Source organism: Perca fluviatilis, chromosome 3, assembly GCF_010015445.1.
Source record: "Perca fluviatilis chromosome 3, GENO_Pfluv_1.0, whole genome shotgun sequence".
Classification (NCBI taxonomy): domain Eukaryota; kingdom Metazoa; phylum Chordata; class Actinopteri; order Perciformes; family Percidae; genus Perca; species Perca fluviatilis.
Genome location: NC_053114.1, coordinates 6053021 through 6080272, shown reverse-complemented (window position 1 = coordinate 6080272; position 27252 = coordinate 6053021). Strand labels below are relative to the sequence as shown.

The 27252-nt window shown below is 39.4% G+C and overlaps 2 protein-coding genes across 2 annotated transcripts; both read left to right on the top strand.

Annotated features, from left to right (window-relative positions):
- Positions 1 to 1105: 1105 nt before the first annotated feature.
- LOC120555529 (low choriolytic enzyme-like) lies at positions 1106 to 9673 on the top strand. Its single transcript, XM_039794274.1, has 10 exons — positions 1106 to 1210; positions 2781 to 2811; positions 2901 to 2966; positions 3260 to 3412; positions 4053 to 4173; positions 4263 to 4441; positions 6374 to 6455; positions 7461 to 7585; positions 8399 to 8462; positions 9450 to 9673. Exons 1-9 carry the CDS (start codon positions 1148 to 1150, stop codon positions 8452 to 8454), a joined length of 876 nt encoding a protein of 291 aa, XP_039650208.1. The 5' UTR covers positions 1106 to 1147; the 3' UTR covers positions 8455 to 8462; positions 9450 to 9673.
- Positions 9674 to 13046: 3373 nt separating this feature from the next.
- Positions 13047 to 19655, top strand: LOC120555530 (low choriolytic enzyme-like). Its single transcript, XM_039794275.1, has 9 exons — positions 13047 to 13065; positions 13208 to 13295; positions 14473 to 14536; positions 14626 to 14781; positions 16355 to 16475; positions 16557 to 16735; positions 18251 to 18332; positions 19303 to 19427; positions 19531 to 19655. Coding segments are annotated over exons 2-9 (807 nt in total). The 5' UTR covers positions 13047 to 13065; positions 13208 to 13217; the 3' UTR covers positions 19533 to 19655.
- Positions 19656 to 27252: the final 7597 nt, after the last annotated feature.

Genomic DNA, 27252 nt, shown 5'->3' with positions numbered 1-27252 from the left:
TAGGAGGTAAACTGGCACCTCTCCAGACACTGCCAGTCAACAACCAATACTTGGTCCATATAGGGACTCGAACCACAACCCTTTGTTTCATAAGCCAAGTCCCAAGAGACTGAGCTTCTGTCAGGGAACCTTAATGTTAGCTTTGCTGAGGTACAATAATGCTAACCATAACTGACACATAGATATACCTTTCTCTGAGACCGGATGACCCTGAAAGCCTAGCTGCTGTTCATCGTGCGTGTCCCTTGAAATAAAGAGCAGACCTGTTAATCTTTAACATTGATAAATAACACATGATTAATGGTGGCATATGCAGCAATCATCTTTGTGACCTCTCAAATGAAAACAAATTGTGTAGAAATTTCAGGTGTTCAGACAAGTTGGCAAAAGGTAAAATTCATAAATATCCTACTTGGGTGACCATTATTCTCAGGCATTACTATTTAAGTGCCTTATGTTGTTGTGAATAAAGCAACTACAAAAATGCATCTGCAGTAAATTGTATTTTGTGTAAATGTAGTGACCTTAGTATCATTTTGCCAATCCACTACTTTAATTCTTAATACATTAAATTTTATGCGACCAATTATCAATTTTAAAGATGGAAATACATACATACATACAAATTGCAATGCTTTTCTTTTAAAGCAAAGCTATATGTACAAATGGTTCATGAGAAGATCCTGAAAATATAGTATATGTCTGGTGAAATTTTTGAGAAACTGTTAACAGGTTTTAGTTTTTCAGCTTTAGGTCTGGGATTTTAAACCTTTCCTAAAAAATAATAAAAATATGCCTTTCTGCCGTTTATACCTTGGGACTACTAATTTAGGATTTGTTTTTAATGTTGGAGTCTAAAAAGAGATAGACGTTTTTGTCAGTAAATTGATCAGTTTGACCTTTTTTTGTATCATTGACTGCTAAAATGTGTTATCTGCTCCTGCCTGGGGACAGACAGCCGGAAACAAAGCCCACATCTTACACAAACTACTGTCTCTTTTAGCAATAACTGCCATTTTCAGTTGATCAGAATTTGTCAACATGTCTTTGGTGAGCAGTATGCCATATTAGGATGAAAGTTAGTTGGCTTTCACACCCATATAAGTTGGAACACTCCCCAGTCTGCTGCTGTTGCTGTCCTATAACCATGATGCTCCAGGCGGCTGTGCTCAGTGTCCTCTTCTTCTCTGTCCACAGTTTTACTATACAGGTAAACCTCATCCAAAACTTTGCATGCATATGCACAGACAGACACTTACTTTATCAATAATGAGATAAATACAACACTTTTATAACACAATTTTAAATTAAATGTGATACATTCTGAAATTTTACAGTGCATAATAAAAATTTTCTTCAATAATATACAAGGATCTGCAGTACAGTCTGATTGCCCAATGTACATTATGAGGGAACTTTTTTTATATAATTGTGTGGTAATTTATATGGAAACTGTTTGTAAACAAAGATAATTTAAATTGCGTGGAAGCCCTGAAAAGGCAAGGTGAAAAAAAAATAATAGCAGGCACTGTTGGTCAAAGCAAGATCAACTTTAAAATTATCTCTCGTACATACGAGATATACGAAGAGGATTAGGGCCTCATGTGAAAAATTTATTTGAGTTCCGAGTTTAAACTCGTAATTCTGAGTGATAGTCAGAATTCTAAATTTTAAGTCAGAATTATGACTTTAAACTCAGTACTTTTCTGTAGCGATAACATCTTCTGCAAAGGAGATAAGCCTTTCAGGGCTTCCGTAAAATTGCAAAAGTTAAAATGAGATTCTGTCTTTCTTTTTATACTTTGTAGGTTGAGGATTGCATTGCATTCTAATACAGTGCGTGATTGCAATAAATTAGCTTTCTCTGCCTCGAAAGATGTACATTGCAATTTTGAAGAAAAAAATACTAGCTTTCAAAGTTCAGGTCAAGTAAAGACAACTTTATTGTCAATTCTGCAATATGTGCCAGACATACAGAGCAATTGAAAATATGTTTCTCTCTGACCCATGGTGCAATAAGGACACGTACGACAAGTATAATATAAAAAAAAGATAAGTAATATATATAAATAAGATAAAGAAGGATATGTTATATATACAATTAAAAAGATAAGTAATATGTACAATACAGTAATACATTCTGAATAGTGCAAATGTAAGACAAAATCAAATAGTACTGAAAACTTAAGATGAAGATTGTGAAATGTGCAATAGAAAGAGTTTGTGGGGGCAAATGGGAGGGGGAGGGAGAAAGGGGAGGGTGTTGAGTTTCCTGACTGCATGGGGAATGTAGCTGTCTGCCAGTCTGGTGGAACAGGCTTGGATGCTCTGGTACCTTCTCCCTGATGGCAGGATGCTGAAGAGGCTGTTTGAGCAGTTGTTGAGGTCACCCACCATCCTGGTTGCTTTGCGTGTGAGGCGGGTTTGGTAAATGTCCAGGAGTGAGGGGAGTGGGACACCAATGATCCGCCCAGCAGCCTTCACTATGCGTTGCCGGTCTTATGATTGGAGGCAGCGCAGGATGCTGGACAGGATGCTCTCAGTGGTGCCCTGTAGAAGGAACACATGATGGGTGGGGGGCTCTCGCTCTCTTCAGTTTGCGGAGGAAGTACAGGTGCCGCTGATGATTTTTATTTCTGCCTACATGCTATTGTTAAGTCAAATCACTGACTGAACTAAACACTTTCTGAACTTCGAAGCCAATTTTCACATCTTAAATTCAGTGGCTCCATATTGATTCAACTGTATTCAACCAACGATTACTTTATGTCTTATTATAGGCTTCCTTTGAAAAGCGTGACGAGAACTCTGGTAAGACATTCAGACATTAAAATTCTGTAAAAATATAAAGTTGTAAATTGTGTAACTGATACATTGATGAACAGATTTCTACTCCATAGGCAACACCATTGAAGATGACGATTTCAGTGTGTCCACGCTGTTAGAGAAGGCCAATGTTAATCTTGGTATGTTCGTCTCCACTGCAACTGCTTTATTCATTCCCTTTGGTGACATTATCCCTCAAGCAGCAAATGTACAGTAATACTTATCTAACCATACATATAGAAATAATAAATAATGCTGGTGTTACAGTACATACCTGAAAGTATACAGCAGAGATACTGCATTGTGGAAGAAGAGCTTATATCAGACCCAGATTTGACAGGCTTTTAACACAGCAGTTAAATAAAAAAATGATGAAATGCAGTTCAACAAGAATAGATAGATATTTCCTTGATCTTCTCATGTCATTTTGCAGGAAAGAACTTTGATGACCCTCTGGTGTTATTTGGAGACATAGCAGTGCCAATAGGTCTACAGAACGCTGATCCCTGCACAGCACGAGGCTGCCTGTGGCCTAAAGCCACCGACGGCAACGTCTATGTACCCTACCGCATCTCCGATGAGTACTGTGAGTACTGAAGGCTTGGCTTTTACTTTGCTTCTGTATTCAGCAGTAAATAATAGCCTAGTAGAAGCAGAATAGTAGAAGTAGCAGCAATTAAGGTAATAGTAGTAGCAATAACAGTTTTAAATCTAGTGATAGTAGTAATAGCAGTGTAGTAGTAGATTAAAAAAGTAAATATTATCTGAATTCAGCTTGTTAACTGTGAATATTTTCTAGTTTCTTCTGTCCTAAACTAGTAAACTAAATATATTTGAAATATGCACAAAACAAGACATTTGAGGACGTCATCTTGAGCTTTGGGAAACACTGATCCACATTTTTCACCATTTTCTGAGATTTTATAGACCAATCGATTAATCGAGAAAACAATTAATCAACAATGAAAACAATTGTAAGTTGCAGCCCTAAGTAGTAGATTTGTACAGTAGTAGCAAGAGCAACATCACCAGTATTGCAATAGTAGCAGCAGCAGTAGTGGTAGCTGTGGTACCAGAATAGTAGTAGGAGTAGTAGTAAAAGTAGCAGTATAGTAGTCTACTTGTATAGTAAAAGTGCTAAACGTCCCCTTTTAATATAAAGGCAGAGTGAAGATGACAGCAATAAAACCCATTAAACTGATTATGTTTGTTTTTTTACTGTCAAGCCACAAGAGAGAGACAAACCATTGTCCAAGGCCTGCAGTCCTTTGCGCAGTCCACTTGCATCCGCTTCACCCCCTTGTCTAACGGACAGAGGGACTTTGTGGACATCCAGTCTCTCGGAGGGTATGGACCACACAATGCACATAACACACATATGCCTGCACAAATACACTCTTAGTTAGGCAATGGTTTGGTTTACTTCTATCTTTCAGGTGTTTCTCATATATTGGGCGTCGTGGTAATGGCCAGGTAGTGTCTTTGATGCGCCAGGGCTGTGTTTTCCTGGAGATCATCCAACACGAGCTGCTCCACGCCCTGGGCTTCCACCATGAACAGAACCGGTCAGACAGGGACGAGCATGTTCGCATCCTGCTGCAGAACGTCATTCCTGGTGGGTTGAGTTACAAACTTTCTTTATGTAAACTATAGATGGAGCTTTAGTAATGCTTTAAGCAAAAGATACAACAACCAGCTATGGTCTTACAATTGATACAACTGGCCTTTATTACTCTAAACTTTTAAGTGAAAAATCCAACGTCATCCGCTTATCTGGAATCAGGTCGCGGGGACAACAGCTAGTCCTGGGTCTTCCTCGATGTCTTCTCCCAGCTGGACATGCCAGGGGGCATCCTTACCAGATCCCCAAAACCAACTTAACTGGCTCCATTCCACGCAAACGAGCAGCGGCTCTACTCCGAATTCCTAACAGATGAGCATCTCATCCTATCGCTAAGGGAGACGCCAGCCACCTTCTGGGAAACCCCATTTCTGCCACTTGTACCTGGGATCTGGTTATTTCGGTCATGACCAAGCCTTCATGACCATACATTGTTTCCCACAGGTTGAGAATTTACTTGTGGTGGTAGGTGGCGCAGGATGTGACGGTGCGTGATGGCTGTGTTCAAACAAAGGTTTATTGACTATTTATAAAAAAAAAAAAAGAAGATTAAATAAGATTAAAAGTGAAGCCTTTGATGTGCTTTGTCAATCAAATCTGGTTGGTTTGTTAAATAAATGTTATGGTCCGGCAGATAAAATACCTGATTACCTGGTGTTTAAATGTTATATAGGCCTATATTAACAACTCCATGAGGGGGAGGGGCTGGATGCCGCTGGTCTGGGTGCACTGTAAAAAATACATTATTGATTGTGGAAAAGATTTAATTCGGATTTTATCTTCTTGGGCGGGTCTTAATCTACCTGGGCGGGACACCCAAGTAGTACCTATGTATGGGAAACACTGCCATAGGTGAGGGTATGAACAAAAATTGACCGGTAGATCGAGAACTTTGCCTTTTGGCTCAGCTCTCTATTCATCGCAACAGTGCCGTAAAGCAAATGCAATGCCGACCCCGCTGCTCCGATTCACCAGCCAATCCTCCGCTCCATTGTCCCCTCACACGCGAACAGGACCCAGAGGTACTTGAACTTCTTCACTAGGGGTAAAGACTCATTTCCTACCCGGAGTAGGCACTCCATCGGTTTCCTGCTGAGAACCATGGCCTCAGATGTAGAGTTGCCAATCCTCATCTCAGCTGCTTCACACACGGTTGCGAACCAATCCAGTGAGTGCTGAAGGTCACAGACCGATGATGCCATCAGGACCACATCATCTGCAAAAAACAACAATGAGATCCCCAGCTCATCGAACCGCAACCCCTCCCCACCACGACTATGCCTCGATATCCTGTCCGTGAATATCACAAACAGGATTGGTGTCAAAGCACAGTCCTGGCGGAGGCCAACACAGCCATTGCTTTGGACGTGCAGGGATTGGATAGTGATAGGGACTGGTCATATGCCTTCTCCAGATCCACAAAACACATGTAAACCTAATGGGCATATTCCCAGGCCCTCTTCAGGATTCTTGCGAGAGTGGAGAGCTAGTCCGTTGATCCACGACCAAGACGAAATATGCATTGTTTTTCTTCAATCTGAGGTTTGACTCTCGGCCGAACCCTCCTTTCCAGCAATTTGGATTAGCCTTTACCGGGAAGGCTGAGAAGTGTCATACCCCTTTAATTGGCACACACTCTGATCTCCCTTTTTGAACAGGGGAACCACCACCTTGATCTGCCACTCCTTAGGCACTGTCCCAGACTTCCACACAGTGTGCAAGTGAAAAATATTAAGTGTCATATCATTGTTGCAGTTATTCAGTAGCAAGGAATGTAAATTATGTAGTTATCAAGACCTCTAGAATGAGCAGTCATATGTACAGAAAACGTGACATGTAGTTTACAGCAGATATAACTGTTAAGTTAACCCCTTTACTTATTGCACTTTTCAAAAACATTTGATTAAGCTGTGTGATCACCTGCAGGATTGGAGTCCCAATTCACCAAGGTCCAAACAAGGAACCTTGGCACTCCCTATGACTACGGCTCTGTCATGCAATATGGAAGGTATAATTCACTCACTGATCTTAATTATAATATACTACAACAATGTATTTATGCTATGCTAGCTATGAAATATTCCCATTTTTCAAGTATTTCTTGAAACAATACTCACATGCCTATATGTACGTTGAACAAGTTACGGGACACTTTAGACACTCTTCAAACTGGCCATGAAGAGATCCTCTCCTAATGCAATTTCACTGAAAGAGACAAAATCCACATCCTTCTTCTGTGCAAATCTTAATCTCAGTTTTTAAATAAAGTTAACATTGTGAAATGGTCACAGTTTGGTTAGGTTTAGGCAAAGAACTACTTGGTTATGTTAAGGCACCAACACTAAGTATTTAAGTTTAGAAAATAATATTGTGGTTTGGGTTAAAATCAGGGTTGGGGGGTTAGGATTAGGGGGTTAGTGTGAGCCCTAACCCTCCACTTCCAGTTACGCACGTGACACAGAACCTGACAAATCTTTGTCTGTTCAGTAAAGTTAAAAAAAAGTCTCCATTTACTATTATTTTCAAACAGGACATGGACCCCAGTCTCCTGGGTAAAAGTACTGTTTGTTTGACCCACCACCCCAATTTACCCTCTTACATGGAAATGTGGCACTCTTATACTTTGTCACCTCACTCCTCACTTCCGGCTTTGCTGCCATTGTAACTACTGCGAACACTGGAGGGCGATAACACTATAAATAAATATGTAAATATGGGTCGTAATTGCTGCTTGGGCATTTTTCTGGGGGAGGTCAGTCTCAAGGAAACACTGTCCATGAAAACATTAAGGGGGGATTTTCTACTAAAAGGAATATATAATTTGGAATATACTCAATTGATTTGTCTATAACTCAGACTGTTGAAGAATGCATTTTTACAAAAAACAAGCTTTGTGGATTTTGTCCCTAAATCACTTACAATCGCTTCATGCCCAGTATGGATCCATACATGAGCTTTCGAATTGTCATTCAACAATACAGTTTAAACCTCTCATCAATACTGTGTACCGTAGGTTTGCCTTCTCTAGTAACAGGCAGCCAACCATCGTTCCTATCCCCGACAACAATGTAGCCATTGGCAGAGCCACCCAGATGAGTCCTAATGACATCCTTCGGGTGAACCGCCTGTATGGCTGCAGTACGTACCTTTTTACCCATATACCTTACCATCTCCCTAACTAAATAACTTCCTACTTGTTTCTGTATCCGTGGTGTATTTTCTCTGAGTTATTTACATTCTCACTTGTCTTTCTACTGGGCTATCCCCTACCAACAGTACTCTCTCATGCTGTCTTTCTACTGTTAAAGGTCCCATGACATGGTGCTCTTTGGATGCTTTTATATAGACCTTCGTGGTCCCCTAATACTGTATCTGAAATCTCTTTCCCGAAATTCAGCCTTGGTGCAGAATTACAGCCAACAGAGCTAGTCCCACAATGAGCTTTCCTAAGTATGTGCCATTTCTGTGTCTGTAGCTATTGAGGAGGAGAGAGGGGGGTGCAAGGTGGAGGGTGGGGGTGTTGCCTTGACCAACTGCCACTTTGCTCGTTTGAAAGCCATGATGTCTCTTTCTCATGGGTGGGCTAAATTCTCTGGGCGGGCAAAGAAAGGGGAGGTAACTTTGCTCCTTATGACTACATAAGGAGCAAGATTCCAGATCGGCCCATCTGAGCTTTCATTTTCTCAAAGGCAGAGCAGGATACCCAGGACTCGGTTTACACCTATCACCATTTCTAGCAACTGGGGGACCATATGCAGGCTGGGGGAATGCATTTTAATGTTAAAAAACCTCATAAAGTGAAATTTCCATGCCATGGGACCTTTAAAATTGACAGACTAGGTCAGACTGAACAGATACCTTGGAAGATCATACTTATGTTCATGTGCATTGTAGCAGTACCATAAAGAAATCAAGCAGCTTTTACAGATTTAGCTTTCTTTCTGATTTCAGATTCGACTGCTTCCAGACATTACTTGAAACCTGGCCAAAGAAAGCATTTCCTCTAAAAATGAAAGTAAGTTGTGTGGTTCGATGTTTTTTTCGAACTTGCTATGTACGCGCTATCCTTAATGTGATCTAACTTAAGTATAATAATAATAACATTAAGTTGAACCTAGCTGTGAATTCTGTCTTCAGACGGAAGATTTCCTCTCTTTTTGGGTTTCGTAGCTTTTCTTTATGATTCATTCCATTTATCATGCGTTTTGTTGTTTCTCTGGCATTTTGCCCTTATAGGACAGATACAGAGGAAGCATGAATGTACCTTTATGTGCATGCATGTTTCCTGTTATTCAGACATTAACCTATGATATACAGTGTATGTTTATTTGTAAATTAGGACATTATTAAATTACATCCTTCAGTTAGTAAGAGTTTTAATTTTATTCCAAAAAAAAAATCATACATTCCACAATCACAAAAACAAACAGTAGAACAAATACATGACAGATCAGGTCGAACCAGACGTTAACGACCAAACATCAAAAGATGAAATAAAAATAGAAAAAATAGAGGTGAAAGAAAATAAATGAATAAATAAAAACGTACAATAATAGTTACATAGTTAGTAAGAGTTTGTTCGCAAAACCCTGCGGTGGAAGGCATACACATGAATAAAAACAATTGTAGAAAGAGAAAAAAGAAACCTGGGAAGTGAGAGAGGAGCCTGACATTGTAACAGGGGTGTTAGGGTTACGTGATGGTCAGGGGCCTAGCAAAAAATTCTGGGCCCTGTAGAAAGGCATTTTCTATGGGCCCCTCCCCGCATCCACAGCTATTAATTCTAGCATCTTTTTGGGCCCTCCTCACATGAGGGTCCTGGGTAGTCAGTCCCCTTTTTCCCCCCAGTCCGACGCCCCTGGTGATGGTCGTCAACAGACCTGTAACTTAAGGACTTCAAGTGTCCTAGGGTATGGTATGTGCATGCCCATGTGTGTGTGTGTGTGTGTGTATGTATATTCATTTGATATTTTTGAACAAATTCCCTCTTTTTTTCCAACAGGAAATCCAGAGCAAATGAGGCAAACAGATGAAATGTTTTACAAGCAAAACCAGAAATGCATCTTGTGCTTAACGAATGTGCTTTTATTCAGAATTTGATCAAATGAACTTGCATGCTGTCCTAATGAGAAATGAAGTGTCCAATGACATCATCACAAATAATGCAAATATCCACTTTGAGCTTGATTACTAATAATAAATAAAACATGCTTATTCGCATCATAACCTCAGCCTGTGTCTGTTTGTTTTATTGTGACCTGAGAAGATAGAAGTGTTGTACCAGCCCCAGCACTCACCATAAGAAAATATTTAAGCCAGAAACAAGGTCAACATTCATGTAGAAGCAGAACTCAGTAAAAAGCCACGCAGGTGATCAGCAATATTCACAGTTTCTGTCATTCTCACATGGAGGCCCTTCATGACCAGAGCCCAGTGACGCTGCTAGACAAACACACAGGTGATCAAACGTAGCACATACTGTACTGTAGTTGATAAGGCTTTTTTCTTTACTCGGAACACCAGACGTACAGTCTCACACACACTTGTGCCAATAAGTCACTTTTTAATTCTGAAAAGATAACATACAACCCTGTAAAATATTGTACCATACCATACAATGCCTTTATAAAATATTGGATTTGTGAAAAAAGGACTTAATTCCACATTATGACAATTTGTAATCATTTAGTAACAGACTGTCTTAGGGCGTTTTCACACATATCATATTTGGTCCGGACTTTCGGACTTTTTAGTTTGATCCGAACCAAAAATACAGGTGTGAAACCTCCCCCGGACCTCAAAAGACCAAATTTTGGTCCGATAAAAAGAGGTGGTCTCGGTCCGGACCAAACTAAACCATGGTCCGGTTCGTTTATAGTGTGAAAGCATTTTTGGGATGTTTTGAACTTTTGGACCAAATACAAGAAGCTCTGGCAGGCTCTCCCTGTGTTACAAGACCGGGGAAGCTCCTTTAAGGAATAGCTCGGTGCTTAGTGAGAGAGAGTGACGGTGAATGCATTCAGAGCAGACAGCTGTCGGCTATCAAAGCAGAGAATACATCAGCAGTTTATTTGTTAGTAAATGTACGGTGTAGGTTTCCATTTGTCTGTGAATAAATGCTCCAGAAAGAAAGTTCCCGTTTTTTGCTTCTCAACATCACAACAAAACAAAAAGAGCCACGCCAGTAGGTGGGAGCAGCAGTCAGTTGAAAAAACTCAGACACAGAGAGAGGATACGAGAGGACGGGGAAGCCCGTCTACAAACCAATCAAATATAAGTATCTGGAGACGCAGCTCACGTATGTGATGACGGCAGGACGTAGTTTTGTCACGTATAGTTCTTTAATGCGCTTGCATAACTGCAGTGTGAAACCAAAACTTACCGGATCAAATAGACAATGTAACAAAAACATGAACCTTGGTCCGGACCTTCATGTGTGAAAACGCCCTTAGATTGTAAAGTGTTCCTTTAATTTTGTCCATGTCTTTTTGGACAAAACGTCAGAGTGTGCATTTCATTAGGGCCGTTACAGAGTCAACGCGAGCAACGCGAGCAACGCGAGCAACACGAGCAACGCGAACAAGCAACGCGAGCGACGCGCTCCCTTTCATAGTCTAAACAGTGGACGCAAGTAGACCCAAGCGTCACGGGCGATGCGTGAAATGCAATACACCGCCCACGCAACAGGGGGCAGCAGAGTGCTCCACGGTGTTCGGTCGGCAGAGCCAGACCCTCCCAGAGAGTGGCTCTCGTCAGGGAGCAGCTGGCTGGCTGACTTCTTTTTATCAGATGCTGGCGTGTTTCCCCACCAGTACAGTGTGCTACGATTGGGTAGCACTGACCAATACATTAATAAAAGGTCACGTAAACATGGTTTAGCAGGTTTTAAAAATATATAAATACATTTGGTTCTTTCTCTCTCTCTCTCTCTCTCTCTCTCCTGCTGTACGCTATTTCAGCCTCTTGAGGAGGGCACACAGCAGACTACACACACACACACACAACGTTGATACATACCGAAAAATGTGACTCAGTAGTCCTATGTTTGATGAATTTGCTCAGCTAAGCTGATTCAATATTTTTGAATAATGTACAATATAGTATCCTATATTTAAATATAGGGCACTAGTACAATACATGCAGTGTCGCCCCCACCGACAACGCATAGTATTTTGCGCACCGGCGCGTCGCGTATCAAAAACTGGGATGACACATTTGGCTACGCATCGACGCATATTGGCGGCCGAAGCGTAGCGATGCGTAGCCTTGCGGACGCATATGCGTACTGATGCGTTGACTCTGTAACGGCCCTTACACTGCACAGGTGTTCATTTTATTTTGTCCATGTCTTTTTGGAGGAAAACAGGTGTTCCTTTTATTTTGTCAGTGCAGCACAATAGATCTGATCATTAGAACAGATAACATACCTGCTTGCAGGTTCAGTGTGGGATTAGAGGAGAAAAAAACAAATGTTAGCGATAGATGGGAAAGAAATTACTTGAAATGACAGCTACAATTTTACAGAAGAATCATTTTTAAGCCAAATCACCAAATTCTGTGATTTAAAGTAGCAAAGTACAAAAAGAGAGATTATGAAACACACGTACAACATCGTGGAACCTAATATGTTGTGTATGTTAGGGTTAGGGTTATCATCCAAACTGTATCATCATCTATGAGAAATTATCAAAATAGTACTAAAGAAATGTGCTTAAAAACAATCTGCTCTGTATCACATGAGAAAAGATTAGTTTCTCCTTGCAATGTTCTTTAAATATCTTCTATAAGATTTGGCAGCCCTTCCCGGTATACATTGACTCTCTGACTCTCCATGCAGAAACTGATAACTAACTTTACTAACTTTTTAATAATGTTTTTATTTTATTTTATTATTTTATAATAAAATATATTTATAAATATATATAAATATATATAAATATATAATATAATATAATATATAAATATATTTTTAGTCTTTTTTTTCTTCTTTTTGATTGTTTTATGTCTCCACTCTTTACTCTTATTTCTAAGATCTAGAGGGAATTATGCAATATAGTAATCCATGCAAAAAAATAAGAAAGTATTACACTGCATAGGTGTTGCTCTTATTTTGTCCATGTCTTTTTGGATAAAATTACAAACGGTGCATTTCATTACACTGTACATGTGTTCCTTTTATTTTGTCCACCTCTGCATGTGTAAGGTGTCCTGCTCCAGCTTCACCTTTGTAATCACAGCACATAAATATGGTTTCATTTAACGTTTCATGTGCTGTACCTGAATACTCATCACACTTTTTAGCAAACCTGTGATAAAAGAATACAGTCCACAGAAAATGAGCAAATAATAAGAACAAATCAAAAATAACAGGGACTTTTGTTTCTTCCTTATTTCCGTGTGTTTGGACATTATGATGTTAAATGCAACAGGTGTCCCTTTTCCCACCCACAGTGGCATTGAGATGTTTCTGTATGCCTGATAAGCCTGTGAGTTTAGCTGCTTCTTTAGCTTTCTCAGTACCCAGATAATCCATATTTGGGCTCAGTGACGCATTTGTACATGTACATTGTATAAAAACCTGGAGTGAAGCTGCACAAGTCCACACAGAGGAATCCAAGGTGAGTTCAAATGTCTGCAGCAGAATGCAATGAAGAAGTCTGCACTTTTTCTTTCAGTGTGTGAACCCTCAGCTGTTTGTATTTTTTGGTTCAAACTCTGTATATCTTTCCTCTGAGTGGAAGCTGGGTCTGTGTCCTGCAGGTCTGCTAGGATGGCTCGCATGTCTGTTTTCAGATTCTCAGCTCTGGCTCTGCTGCTGCTGTCTGCCTGCTGTTGGGCCGACAATGAGGTAGGACCATAGTGGAAAAGGAACAATCAGCAATGACAGCACAGTGTGATATCTGGTCATTCGTCACGTTGCAACACAACACTTCTAGGTGTTACAGAATGCATGTTTAACCTCGCCTGTCATGGTCACAAACATGGAAAAAAGGAAAATCTTGCACACTGCTCTTACTGCAGCATCACCATTTATTAAAGGAAATGTTTCTGTCCCTTCAGATCTTCGTCAAGAGTACTGTAAATATATTAGGTATTAAGTAATAAATATGTAATAATAAGATATTATATTATAATTATATATTATTATTATTATATATATATAATTATAATACTCTTGATCCAAAGGGGCCAAAACATTAGTTTTCTTTAATAAATGGTGATGCTGGAGCAAGAGCAGTGTGCGAGATGTCTGTGATATTTCCCAACGCACCTGCACAGAAGAAATGCTGGATGTGCCAATTTTTTCGTGAAAACGGTCACAAACATCAAAGTAAGGCTCAAGTATTCTGTAAGATTGGAGATTAATTAGAGCGTTTCTTTTTTTTTCAGTTTCATGGTTTACTATATTGCATAATTCCCTTTAGATCTCAGAAATAAGAGTAATAAATGGAGACAGAAAACAAGCAAAACAAAAATAAATAAAACCATTAAAAAGTTAGTAAAGTTAGTTATCAGTTTCTGCATGGAGAGAGTCAGAGAGTCAATGTATACCGGGAAGGGCTGCCAAATCTTAAAGAAGATATTTAAAGAACATTGCAAGGAGAAGCTAATCGTTTCTCATGTGATACAGAGCAGATGTTTCTTTTTTTTTAAGCACATTTCTTTAGTACTATTTTGATAATTTCTCATAGATGATGATACAGTTTGGATGATAACCCTAACCCTAACATACATAACATTTTAGGTTCCACAATGCTGTATGTGTGTTTCATAATCTCTCTTTTTGTACTTTGCTACCTTAAATCAAAGAATTTGGTTATTTCGCTTAAAAATGATTCTTCTGTAAACTTTTAGCTGTTATTTCAAGTCATTTCTTTCCATCTATCTCTAACGTGTTTGTTTTTTTCCCCCTCTAACCCCACGCTGAACCTGCAGGCAGGTATGTAATCTCTTCTTATGATCAGCCCTATTGTGCTGTGACTGCTGTATTTTTACACAAAGTGAAATGGTGTTGTTGTTGATGTGCAGAGGATGACTCAGCGGAGCTTTCTGTCTCTGAACTTCTGGAGAGAGCCAACAGTAATCTGAGTGAGTGTGAGCTGCTGCAGACATGACATTTCCTTGTTCTATCAGCAGCAGTTCAACATGTTTCTGAGTGTGTGTGTGATGTGTTTCAGTCCGTTCTGACAATGATCCCATCCTGACTGGAGGAGACATCGCCATTGGCAGCGAGGACGAGAGAAACGCCGACCCCTGCACCAGCCAAGGCTGCATGTGGGGCAAATACACTGATGGGAAGGTCTACGTTCCTTATTACATCACCAACCACTTCTGTAAGTGTCACACACATCTCACGCATATGCTCTGTCCATATACAGCAGGCTTCCTCATTTAATGCAGCCTATTGTAGCAACAACTTTGACAAAAGACAGCGGCCTGTTTGCTGCTCACTGTTAAAGTAGTTGAGCCAGAAGCTGTAAACATTCGGGGCTCAGCCCAAACATGGAGGGGTCTAGAGGCAGCTATTTACACTTTTTTTTTCAAGCCATTTGAGATAATAGAATGCCTAAAAATCTGTACATCATTTGAGAAAAACATGATAGCCAAAGACAAGAAATCATCCTGTAGAGCCAACATCCTGTTTTGTATCTAACTGTTCTCCACTTGTCTTCATCATTCTGAAACCAGATTTTTTCATTTTCACTCATGCCACAGGAAAACATTGTCTGATGTTCCTGTTTTATATTTGTTAGGCTACATAGGTAGGGTATGAATTTGGCGTAAACAGCATTACTAATCTAAAACTTTTTTTTTCACACACTGCTGGAGTAGATGTCACACAATGAGTGTTTAGCTGATAAATCTGCTATATTTGAATTCATCCCATAGTAATCAGGGCTGCTCTAACTGTAAATCAACGATCCCCAAAACAACATTTGCTTACTTATATTAGATTTCTTTAGGGAATAGCTAGTAGTAGTAATAGTAGTAGCATTAAAAAGTTGACGTATTTTAGAAACCTCAAAGATTCAGGCCATTGGAGAAAACATTCGGGGCTGGAGCCCCAGAAATCCCCCCACCGCTCTGCCAGGTCAGGTCCTCAGGAGTCATGACATGAATGACTACAAATAAAAATAAAAATAAAACAGATGTAGGCCTACAACCAATGCAACAGTCAGCAAACAGTCAAATCCAACACAGTAAGGATTCAAAAAAGCAATCATTTAGAGCCGCTGAGTCACTCAAGGTGCTTTCACTCATCAGTCATTTATTTTTTCCTCTGAAGCAACAAAACATGTTACATGAGGTGTCAGAAAACTACACTCCATTCTAAAAGCTGTTGTGAATAATAATACCATTGTCTTTTTCAAATGTAATTTCCAAAAAAAGAAAAGTTGTCAAATAATTGGGGCCACTATGTTACTGTGTTGTTCTTGTGCTGTGGCATGCTAAGAAGCTAAATGTTGTGTGTTGTTGGATGCTAAGAAGCTAAATGTTGTGTGCTATGGGATGGCAAGAAGCTAAATGTGTGCTGTGGTATGCTAAGAAACTAAATATTGTGTGCTGTTGGATGCTAAGAAGCTAAACCTAAATGTTGTTTGCTGTGGGATGGTATAAAGCTAAATGTTGTGTGCTGTGGAATAATAAGAAGCTAAATGTTGTGTGCTGTGGTATATTAATAAGCTAAATGATTTGTGCTGTGGTATGGAAATAGCTAAGCTAAATGTGTGCTGTGGGATGAAGAGAAGCTAAATGCTGTGTGCTGTGGGATGCTAAGAAGAAAAATGCTGTGTGCTGTGGGATGGCTAGAAGCTAAATGTTGTGTGCTGTGGGATGATAAGAAGCTAAATGCTGTGTGCTGTTGGATGGTAAGAAGCTAAAAGCTGTGTGCTGTGGTCCTGGCAGCCGACCGGGAGAAGGCCATCATCACCCGTGGACTGGAGTCCTTCTCTTCCTTCTCCTGCATCCGCTTCAGGCCAAGCAGAAGCAGCGACCGCGACTGGCTGAGCATTGAGTCCCAGAATGGGTAAGAAAGTGATGTTATAGAAGACTTTGAGTTGGAAGATCACACTTCAGTGTTCTTCAACTCCTCTGTGCTCCTGTCCAGCTGCTACTCCTTCGTTGGCCGTCGTGGTGGGAAGCAGGTGGTGTCTCTGGCCCGGAGTGGATGCCTTTACCATGGCACGGTGCAGCACGAGCTGCTCCACGCTCTGGGCTTCAACCATGAACAGACCCGCTCTGACAGGGACAACCACATCAAAGTCATGCTGCAAAACGTTCAGTCTGGTAAGGGAGCTGGTTATTATTCAGACTGGTTTCAGAGGAAACTGCAGACAAGTACATTCACATAAGACACACTCATAAGATATATTTTTTTTTACAAGAAATCATGCAGGCCTAACGTTAATATTTCATGCATAAACCTTGTGAACAAATACACAAAACCTCCTATTATAGTAAACTAAAACTAAAAAGAAAATTATCAGTGAAAAATATTTTTTGTAACCTGAAACTAAATTAAAACTAAAACCTTCAAGAAAAACTAAACGGAAACTATTTTGCCAGGCAGTGGTGGTTCTAGACCATTTAAAATGGAGGCCATGCAGGCTGGGGCCACATGTAATTTTAAGGGTACCAAATACATTTAGGACAAGTGTTACATACCACTAACCCTCCATAGATTTGGTTTTACAAAAGACTAATGCTACTCATATAACAATAAACACAAGAATAAGTATCTGTCATAATCATAAGTGTTAACCTACATTTTATCTATCACTGCACATGAACAATATTCCCTCTTTGGGGATAAAGGTGGAGTTAAAATGTATGAAAATATTTGCCACAGTTAGCAGGGCCAGACGGGGGTCCAGGCTTAATATTACAGGTGCACTGGCCACCCTTGCCTTGGAACTAACCACAACTAAACTGAAAATCGAAAAGTCAAAACTAAAATAAAATAAAACTTATAGAACGTTACATTTCAAACTATTATACCATTGTCTTACAGACAGGCAAGCTTGGTGATATTAGACAGTTCTGCTTTTGTTCAACTCATGTGCTGTGTTTATTCCCATGAACCACATTCTGTCACTCTTTAAGGAGGGCTAACTGTAAATGGCACTTTCAAATTTCTTAGTGAGTTTAAAAAGCTCTGTAGCTACTTGAAAAAGGTTGTTTAAGATTAGAAACTGCTTTAATCTCTGTTTGTAGTCCTGTGCTTTTGAGAGGAAGTTGTACCTAGCATGGGCCCAGCAGCCTGTGTGCTACATGAGAGCTGATCAATGACTCTGTCCTTACACGTTTGAACAGTTCCCAAATCCTTGTTCTCATCACGACCATCAGGCTTCACTGCTCCTCAAAAGAGAGATACTTACATCCATCATGTCTATGTATGCATTTCAAACATGTAAGAAAAACATTATTTCCCTTAAAAAAATGTAAATGTTTCAGAAACTTTTGCTTCATATGGGAATAATTGAAATGTCTCTTCCCATCTTGTTTGCAATTTAAGTATGGTGGCTCCCTGGTGCCTCCTAGTGGACAAAAAGAGCCTGAACATCACACTGCCAGGGGATCGCCACGTTTTAGCAAATCCCTGATCCTTCATGAAACAGAAGCTCATTGTGTGACTGCACTTCTCTGAACATAAAACCATCAGTACCAAACCACGGACCTCTGCAGATTATTGAGATTTTTCTCCAGCGGCTGGACTCCTTTCTGTCCAGAGTCAATGTGAAGACAAACCAAACAAATGTAACTTTAAACTTAACTTTATTATTTTCTTTTTTTTCTTTTTAGGAATGCAGCACAACTTCAATAAGATCGCCACCCTGAACCAGGGCACTCCCTACGATTACAACTCTGTCATGCAGTACCACAAGTGAGAACAGCTGACTTCACTTCTGTGTTGTGTGTGCATAATAATAATAACTTTATTTGTATGGCACCTTTAAAAACTGTTTATTAAGTGTGCGATCACAGAAGGCTTGTATCTTGTGGACGCGCCGACAGCGTTGTTGTCATTACTTAGAATTCCTCATGGGGGAGACAGAAACTACGCACTATAGCTTTAAGTCTCGACTTTGGAACGTTAGAAGTGCCCTGCCCGAGGATCTAAGGTTACGAACTGGCTCGTATAGGGTCAGCATTTCTGTGATAGATCCTGATGAGCTTTAAAATTGATCAGTAAAATCTTAAACTCAATTCTAAAACCAATAGGAAGCCAGTGAAGTGAAGCTAGGATTGGCGTGATGTCGTCTGTTCAAACAGGTGAGAAGCCTGGCTGGAGCAGCTGGAGGCGGGAGAGTGATCTCTGGTTAATGCCGGTTAAAAGAGAGTGGCAGTAATCTTAGTCTATATCGACGTTTTATGTAGGGGATAGTGGTTCTACCAGATGTCTCTCATTTCGCCGGATGTCCGTCACCTTCCTCTTTCTTTGTGTTGGCATTCTAAACTCCGGTGGATTTATGAGGACTATGGTTAACTGCTCCTCAGATCTCTGCAGGGTAAATCCAGACAGCTAGCTAGACTATCTGTCCAATCTGAGTTTTCTCTCGCACGACTAAAACAACTTTTAAACGTACACATGTTCCACCAAAACAGGTTCCTTCCTGAGGCTATTTTGCAGACACACCGTCATTGTGTCCGGCGCTTAGCATGAACTACCTTTTCGAAGCTGGGCTGTGACAATATGTTTTTGATTTTGAGATGGTCCTGACATGCAGAAAACAGGACTGAACAACTTTATTCATGTGTGGGATGAATGTGAAGTCTGATTCCAAAATGACACTGACAGTAAGTTTCCCAGGATGTGCTGTGCTCCAGCCTAACTGCTCCGTGTGCTCTTGCAGGTACGCCTTCTCCAAGAACAACCAGCCCACCATGGTCCCCATCCCCAACCCCAACGTGTCCTTTGGCAATGCCAAGGAGATGAGTCGCAATGACAAAGCCAGGCTCAACACTCTCTACAAGTGCTGTGAGTGTCAACATGAGCACGTTATAAAAAATAAATATACATATACACCTATTCAACATTGAGTTTGGACCTAATCCCCCTCTGTGCTGTTTCACTATTACAGAAGAAGCGTTTTCAGATGTGCTGACAGACGATCAGAGGCTCCCTGACCAACAGAAGCTGCAGCCCTGAACTCATCAGCACAACAGCCAATGATCATTCTATAAAGTTACTTCTACTGGAATGAAACGCTGACTCCACTGACTCATTACTGTCTCCATACATGACTGAGTAGTGCACCGTGAAAACCTCACTTTGTTTGGTCAGAAAATCCTCATGTTCAAACAATCAAAACCTCACTCAAATATTGCTATTTTTAGAGAATCTGCTAGTTATATTAACCAGACCCAGATGGAAGTTGAATATTGTGTGACTTTCTCTTATCTGGTTGTGAATGTATTTTATTTTCTGAGTATGTAGTAGATCTATACAGTACATTACTAGTTCTTTAACGCCTGGACTGCATTGTTTTGGGCTTTTGTATGTCAGCTGTTTGACAGTTTGTCTTCAATTGTTTAATTTCATCGTTTAGAAGTCATCTTTTTCAGTTTTAGTGGAGTCACTGTGTCAAGGGTTGACCCGAATGTACTGTTAATACTATCCACCATACAATCACAAGCTGAAGGTCAAATGTCTGTGGAGTGTCACGTAAGAGATCAAAATTTGCAATCACTTGTCATTTAATTTATTTATTTATAAGGACAACACACATTAATCTAGCATAGAATCTAGACGCTCCCTAGCGGCAGCAAATGTGATTTGCAGCCAGGGGGGTCTAGCAAATCTCCGTTGGCTTGTGAGCTGGAAAAACCCAAATTTTTGCCTGGCCTATCACATTGTGTATAGAGTCGGTTGGCGGGCTTATGGCTGCTGCTGCTGCTGCTGGGAACAGCGGTCTTTCGAGTCGGCTTTGGCCATGACTCTGGAAGACTTGGAGTTAAGCTTTTCTTTGAGAAAAGAATAAAGAACGGCACTGAAATCTTTCTTAAAACAGGAAGATGTGTTTGGAATTTTACCGACCGGATACAGCAAAGGTTTAATCTATCAACTAGCTCCTACCTTCTTCGTTGCTCTGCCTGGTTGTAGCGCTATCCTATCGCATGCAGAGAGATTTTGAAAGACAACTGTTTATCCCGCCCCTTGATGTGGGTCTGGCTTGTCAGGCTAAACTTAATCAACGTTTCTGTAAATGTGCCAGTGTTAGTCAGCCAGCTAATTTTCAACTGTAGTCCTTTGGCAAGATGTTTTGGAACCAGAAACAGCAAGACATCAGTTAAAAATGTACAGACAGTGGGCGCCTGGTTAGCTCACCTGGTTGAGCATGCACCCCATGTACAGAGGCTCAGTCCTTGCCGCAGCGGCCGTGGGTTTGATTCCTCCCTTTCCTGCATGTCATTCCCCCTCTTTCTACCCCTTTCCTATCTTCAGCTAATAAAGGCCTAAAATGGCCAAAAAATGTCCTTAAAAAATTATAAACAGAAAACAACAAGGCACCATAAAGACAGTAGCTTTCTCAATATATTCAATGCATTGCAACAGAAAGCAAGACATTAGTACAGAGATACATCAACAGTAGCCACATTCAGTACATGTAGCCATGCAAGCACACATTTGCAGTATTACTTTACTCTTATGTTTTTTTTTCTTCAGTATGACAATATGATACAGTTTACATTTATGTTTTTTGGCCTTAATTGTTACTGTATTAGTAAGGCTCTCAAATACTGGCATATTGTCAAAAAAAAAATAATATCAAACATAAATAACACAAATGTCAGTAATGCTCCATCATAACACTCTTTTTTAAATGTAATGTACCTCTTATTTAACCATGAGTAAAGACTCATTGAGATAAAAAATCCTTTTAAAAATGTAATTACAGTAATTAAAAATCGATACAAACATTGTTAAAAAAAAACAAAATCTGTGGTAGTCCCGCTACAGTAGGTGTCTCCAGGACCACATTTTGCCATGATGACACACACACGCGCGCACACACACACACACACACACACACACACACACACACACACACACACACACACACACACACACACACTATGTGAGACTGTGGAGAGTTGTAGTTGTAGTCTCAGTCAGTCAGTTACTTCCACACTAATATTAACCATAAACGCTTATCATATATACATTTTTTAAACTCAATAATTTGAGCAATATTTTGTAAGTACAGTATGAACATACAGGTTACACTGGAGTAGCTGATATCGTCTCTGGACTGATTGGGGATTAATAACATTTTCTGGATCTGGATCTGAGAACCTCAGTATGGACACATTCAGAAAGGACGACTGCCCTCCATTGGACACAGTCACATACTACAACACTCACAATAAATATGGGGCCAATAGCATTCGGAGATTTGGGAACGTGTACAAGAACATCTAAATGTGTATAACCGTGTACAGAAATCTACAAATGGTATTGGCTCAAAAAACATGAATAAGAGTTTGAGTTTTTCAGTTTGTGAAACAATGTTCACAAATTATTCCAACGTCTGTAACTGTAAATCACACAAAAAATGTAGGAAGTAATTATGATGTGTATGTGTGCAGTGCACACATGAAGTTACACAAAGACTGAGTAAAAGAGAAGTGCTGAAAAATGCGTGAAGCTCAGTGCTCCAAATTCCCACACTGTGTGTGACATCGAAGTTACACATGCAAACACACACAGTATGGCCTTTGGCCCTGCTTTTACACACAAATCCAGCTAAACAGAATTATGTGTGGTTTTAGGACCAACTACTGTATGTGCTGGAACTATTTCTTATAGTGACTGTGTGCAGCTTCTCGGAGACAGTGAGGCACAAATCAGATAAATGTGTTTATCAGTGAGCTTCAGAGGTGTTGGTAGGCGTGTAAACTGTGGACATCTGTTTCTCCCTGTGTTTCCAGTCTGTATGCTTAGCTAGGCTAGCCATGTCCTGATTCCAGATGTGTATTTCACAAAATGGTGAATTATTTCTTTAACAGAACACAAGCAAACAGCTGTAGTTGGCTCGTTATTTTGTGCGTGAACAGTTTGAAAATCTAGACTCTGTCTTTGGTGGAGCAGTCAAACAAGGTTTCCAACAACGTCTTACATCTCAAAGGCTCAGGGTGTCTTTGTCTATTTACTACAATGACACAAATTAATTTAAGTTATTATTTATTTGTTATTGAAGAAATATAAGGGTGTGGTAGCAACCTGTAAGGGTTTATATAAAAAACACACACCCAAAGGACATACCAATGTACCATACAAGTGCATTTTAAGTATAAGTGTTCAAACATTTCATATAAAATAAGTGTAGAATTATGTTTAGGAATAAAAAAGAGAGGAAGAAAATGGAAACAAACCCAAATTAATTGCCATATTTAACGTATAAACAACAGTTTCTAAGAATAAAAAAATGTATAGGCAGAAGGGCATTTCTAAGTCTAATTGTATATACATAAAAACAAATAACACAGAGGAATCCATCAAATCTACATTTTCTCATCAGAATTTAATAAAAAACTGATCAATGGATGTTTTATATAAAGGAAGATGCTTAGCCTGTCTAGTTGGGTTATTATGGAAATGTAAAATTATTAACAAAATAATATCTGAAACTGTAAGGTAAATCTGTTTTTATTTTTTTATTTTTTTAAACATGTTGAATATAGTCAAGAACTGCAATAAATCAGCCTCCATTTTAAAGCAACACTATGTAACTTTTAGACCCGACACGAGTTGTAGTTCCAATGGTCTCATTGGAACTATGAGAACTATGAGCCAGTTCCAATGAGAATACCTGTAGGGGGACCGTCCCCCTACAGGTGGTCTCATTGGAACTACAGCTGCAGCTAAAAGTTGCTTAGTGTTGCTTTAAAAGTTAATTCCTTTAGAGTCATACAGTATAACACAATATATCAGTGAATATAGTGAGACATACTGTATGTTGACATAGTATAAGGCATGTTATGGGGGAATTGTTGGGTCTCTGTAAATTAGTGTTAGAGTGTGGTCTAGACCTACTATATGTAAAGTTTCCCAAGATAACTCCTGTTTTGATTTGACACTATGAATCAGAGATCTTCAACAGGGGATCTGGGGCCCCTTTGGGGTCCCCAGTTACTGCAGGGGGGCCACCAAATTATTGTTAATTTGTTGAGGGTTTTTTTCATAAATAAAAATCTCTTAACATGAATCCAACATATTATTAGCAAATATAAATCAGCATATTTGTGACAAAAGCAAACACTGATGATAGGCTTACTGGCCTATAGTTAAGGAAATCACTAAGGTACTCATCCACAGATCCAGTTCATCCTAAGGATTCACTCTGCCACATGTATGTTTAACATTATAACATGATTGATAAAAACATGCCAACAAATATTAATAGCTTAGTATTCTATGCACTAAACAGGTATGTGTAAAGGCTTTAGGCCGCCCAAACGTTATTGTAGGCCCAGTTAATTATACAACTTAATTTTATACAATATTAGTAGTAGGGGGTCCCTGCTCCGTCTCACTCTCAGTTAAGGGGTCCTTGGCTTAAAAAAATGTTGAAGACCCCTGCTATGAATGAAATTGAATTTAATTGAATGTTAGCTGTGGGTGGAATGAACAGTCCCCACTCCACATTTGAATGACTGGCCTTGTCACAGTTTCCTGCTGTGGGTGGGTTCATGCTGACAGCAGTGTGCTGAATGTCCCACACTGATAAGAGTAGAGGAGCGTGTTTTACTTTCTTTCTCTCAGAAAGAGTGACAGATGTTTCAAACTCAGACTCTGTCAGCTCTCAAAGATAACATTTAAGTGCGTGGGAGGATAGCGAGAAAAGCCCGGAGAGGACATTTTACACGAATAAAGACAGAACAGGATTTTTAACAGACTCATGGCACAACTTCCCTAAATCTCCTCAAAGCAACCCCAGTGCCGTTAGAAAAGTCTGTAAAATGTATTGATTATTACAGTGGTAGAAGAAGTATTCAGATTCTTTCCTTAAGTAAAAGTACTTATACCACACTGTTTTAAAAAAACTATGTTACAAGTTACAAGTCCTGCATTAAAAAATTACACTAAAGCAAAAGTATGTAAGCATCATAAGGAAAATTAACTTAAACTATTAAAAGGAAAATCCTCACATTTTAGAAAATGGAAACGATCCAAACAGTTCTGTCAATCAACAAAAGTGTTTATTTGTCTATCAGTTGGTAGTTTAATTTATAATGAAATATTGTATTTTATAAACTACATGCGTTTTGTGTGCGGAAATCTTAATTTGTAAAGTAACTAGTAACTAAAGCTGTAACAGATGAATGTAGTGGAGTAAAAAGTTCAATATTTCTCTCTGAAATGTAGCGGAGTAGAAGTAGAAAGTGGCATGAAAAGAAAAAACAAGTACAAAGTACAAGTACCTCACATTTGTAGTACAGTACAGTACTTGGGGGTGGCAGTAGCTGGTCTGTACGGAGTTGGGTCAGGAACCGGAGGGTCGCTGGTTCAAGTCCCTACACAGACCAAAGTATGGTGGTGGACTGGTAGCTGGAGAGGTGCCAGTTCACCTCCTGGGCACCGCCAAGGTGCTCTTGAGCTAGAACCCCCACCGAACCCCCAACTGTTCGGGGCGCCTTTCCATGGGCAGCTCCCTCATTCTGACATCTCTCCATTAGTGCATGTATAGGTACTGAGCATGTGTGTGTGTAATTCAGGCCTATGTGTAATGTGTATAATAACAGGGTGAAAACATTGTAATTTCCCCTTGCAGGATTAAGAAAGTATGCCTTATTATTATTACTTGAGTACTTAGTTACATTTGTGTCACCATTTGTGTGCAAATATGACTTGAATTATATTTTGTTTCAATTTCATCTCACACCACAAGCTTCAAAGCCTTTTTCACACTGTATGATTTAAACTCCTCAATGAGGTCAAGTATTTGGTTATTCTTTCTGTGAATTTTTCCAACCTAGGGAAGTTACATTCTGTGATGGCCAAGGCCACACAGGTTAACCCTTGTGTTGTCTTCAATTCGATCATGCACTTGTCGTCTTCCCGGGTCAAAAATGTTCTGACTTTTGGCGCTGTTTTCAATGTTTTTGGCCCCTTTCCCCCCCCTTCCTTTTTACACTTCCTTTCACTACCATGTATGGACACCACTAACACCAACTTATTACTACTTTTACACTTATTTTTGGAATTCATGGTCAATAAACCTTATTTATAGGAAATTATACCTAATCCTGGAGATAAAAAAGCAGAAATTATGAATTATTCAGACTAATAATAAAAGGAAGGATAATCAAAGAAGGGTATAGGTCAACGTTCAGTCAGGATACTGTTTTGAAACATTTAGATTTTTCTTTCAAATGCTAAAAGATTGAACAAATTCAATGAAAGTAGAGAGCCAATCTTTTGTCGTATTGTGTTGTATGGAATCATCTGTGTTATTTTAGGGTAATTACAATTAGGTAGTAACAAAGAAACCCATATTTCTGAGACAGACTTTTGGAAAATGGGTCAAATTTTACCTGAAGACAACACAAGGGTAAAACAGCCAGCACTGGTAATATGGTACACAATTTCATCCCATGCAAACATGAGTTTATTGTGCAGTCAGCCACACCATTCATAATTGTACGTTTATTTCCTTTAGCTTTACATGGTTTAAATGGAGTGCACTCTTTTCTACATTGTAAGGTTTTCTGTTACATTAATCATTATTTTCTGTCTTTGTTTACCATGCTGGTGGTGAGGTCCTTCCCGGTGCAGAAAAGGCGTGCCCATGGGTGAAGGACTGTTATGGTTTAATGCCAATTGGGCATTTTAGGCCTTTATTTGATAGGAAAGCTTAGACATTTAAAGGGAGGGAGAGGGGAATTGACATGCAGCAAAGGGCCGCCACTGGGAGAAAGACTGAGCCTCTTCACCGCAAATTGATATTTCAGCCTTCCCTAGCGAGATGATTTATAATTTATAAGTAGCTCACCTGGTAGAGGGTGTGCCGCATGCACACCCTCTACCAGGTGAGCTACTTCTTTTTAACTTTTATATCACTTTTTCGACATGCTATATATATATTTTTTATCACTTTCTTTTGATATACTATAATATGACTTTTTGGACATGCTATACTATGACTTTTTTATCGCTTTTTTCGACATACTATACTATGACTTTTTCGAACATACTGTACTATACTATGACGTTTCATCATTTTTTTTCGAGATTCTATATTAACATTTTTTAATATATATATAATGTATATGATATATCCTATCAAAATTCTTGAATTTCTATTCTATTCTTTTCAAGAATTCTTGAAAGGGGAGAGAGCGGTTGGAATGACATGCAGCAAACCGCCGCAGGTTAGAATCGAACCCCTGGCTGCTGCGTTGAGGGCTGAGCCTTTAACATGGGGCACATGCTCAACCAGGCGAGCTACCCAGGCGCCCCATTTTATGACTTTTTGATCACTTTTTTCGACATGCTATACTATGACTTTTTCTATGACTTTTTCGACATACTATACTATGACTTTTTCAACATACTATACTATGACAGTTTCATCATTTTTTTGACATGCTACACTATGAATTTTTGATAACTTTTTTCGACATACTATACTTTGACTTTTTATGACTTTTATTATACATATCTTTCAGCTAGAAAATAAATTCAAACCGTACAATGTTCTACATCTTCTACATTATTCATCTTTTAAAGCAAATAATTCACTCTTGACTTTCAAAAAAACTTTAAATATTCCACATCTTTTTTACGTAAGTGGTGTTAC

Bases quoted from the DNA above. Each gene is read 5' to 3' on its own strand.
- LOC120555530 (XM_039794275.1), top strand. From the start codon at position 13,218: ATGGCTCGCATGTCTGTTTTCAGATTCTCAGCTCTGGCTCTGCTGCTG. The intron at 14,782-16,354 runs GTAAGTGTCACA...TGGTCCTGGCAG, and splicing joins TTACATCACCAACCACTTCT to CCGACCGGGAGAAGGCCATC. The intron at 16,736-18,250 runs GTAAGGGAGCTG...TTTTCTTTTTAG, and splicing joins GCTGCAAAACGTTCAGTCTG to GAATGCAGCACAACTTCAAT.
- LOC120555529 (XM_039794274.1), top strand. From the start codon at position 1,148: ATGATGCTCCAGGCGGCTGTGCTCAGTGTCCTCTTCTTCTCTGTCCAC. The intron at 1,211-2,780 runs GTAAACCTCATC...GTCTTATTATAG, and splicing joins TCCACAGTTTTACTATACAG to GCTTCCTTTGAAAAGCGTGA. The intron at 4,442-6,373 runs GTGGGTTGAGTT...GATCACCTGCAG, and splicing joins GCTGCAGAACGTCATTCCTG to GATTGGAGTCCCAATTCACC.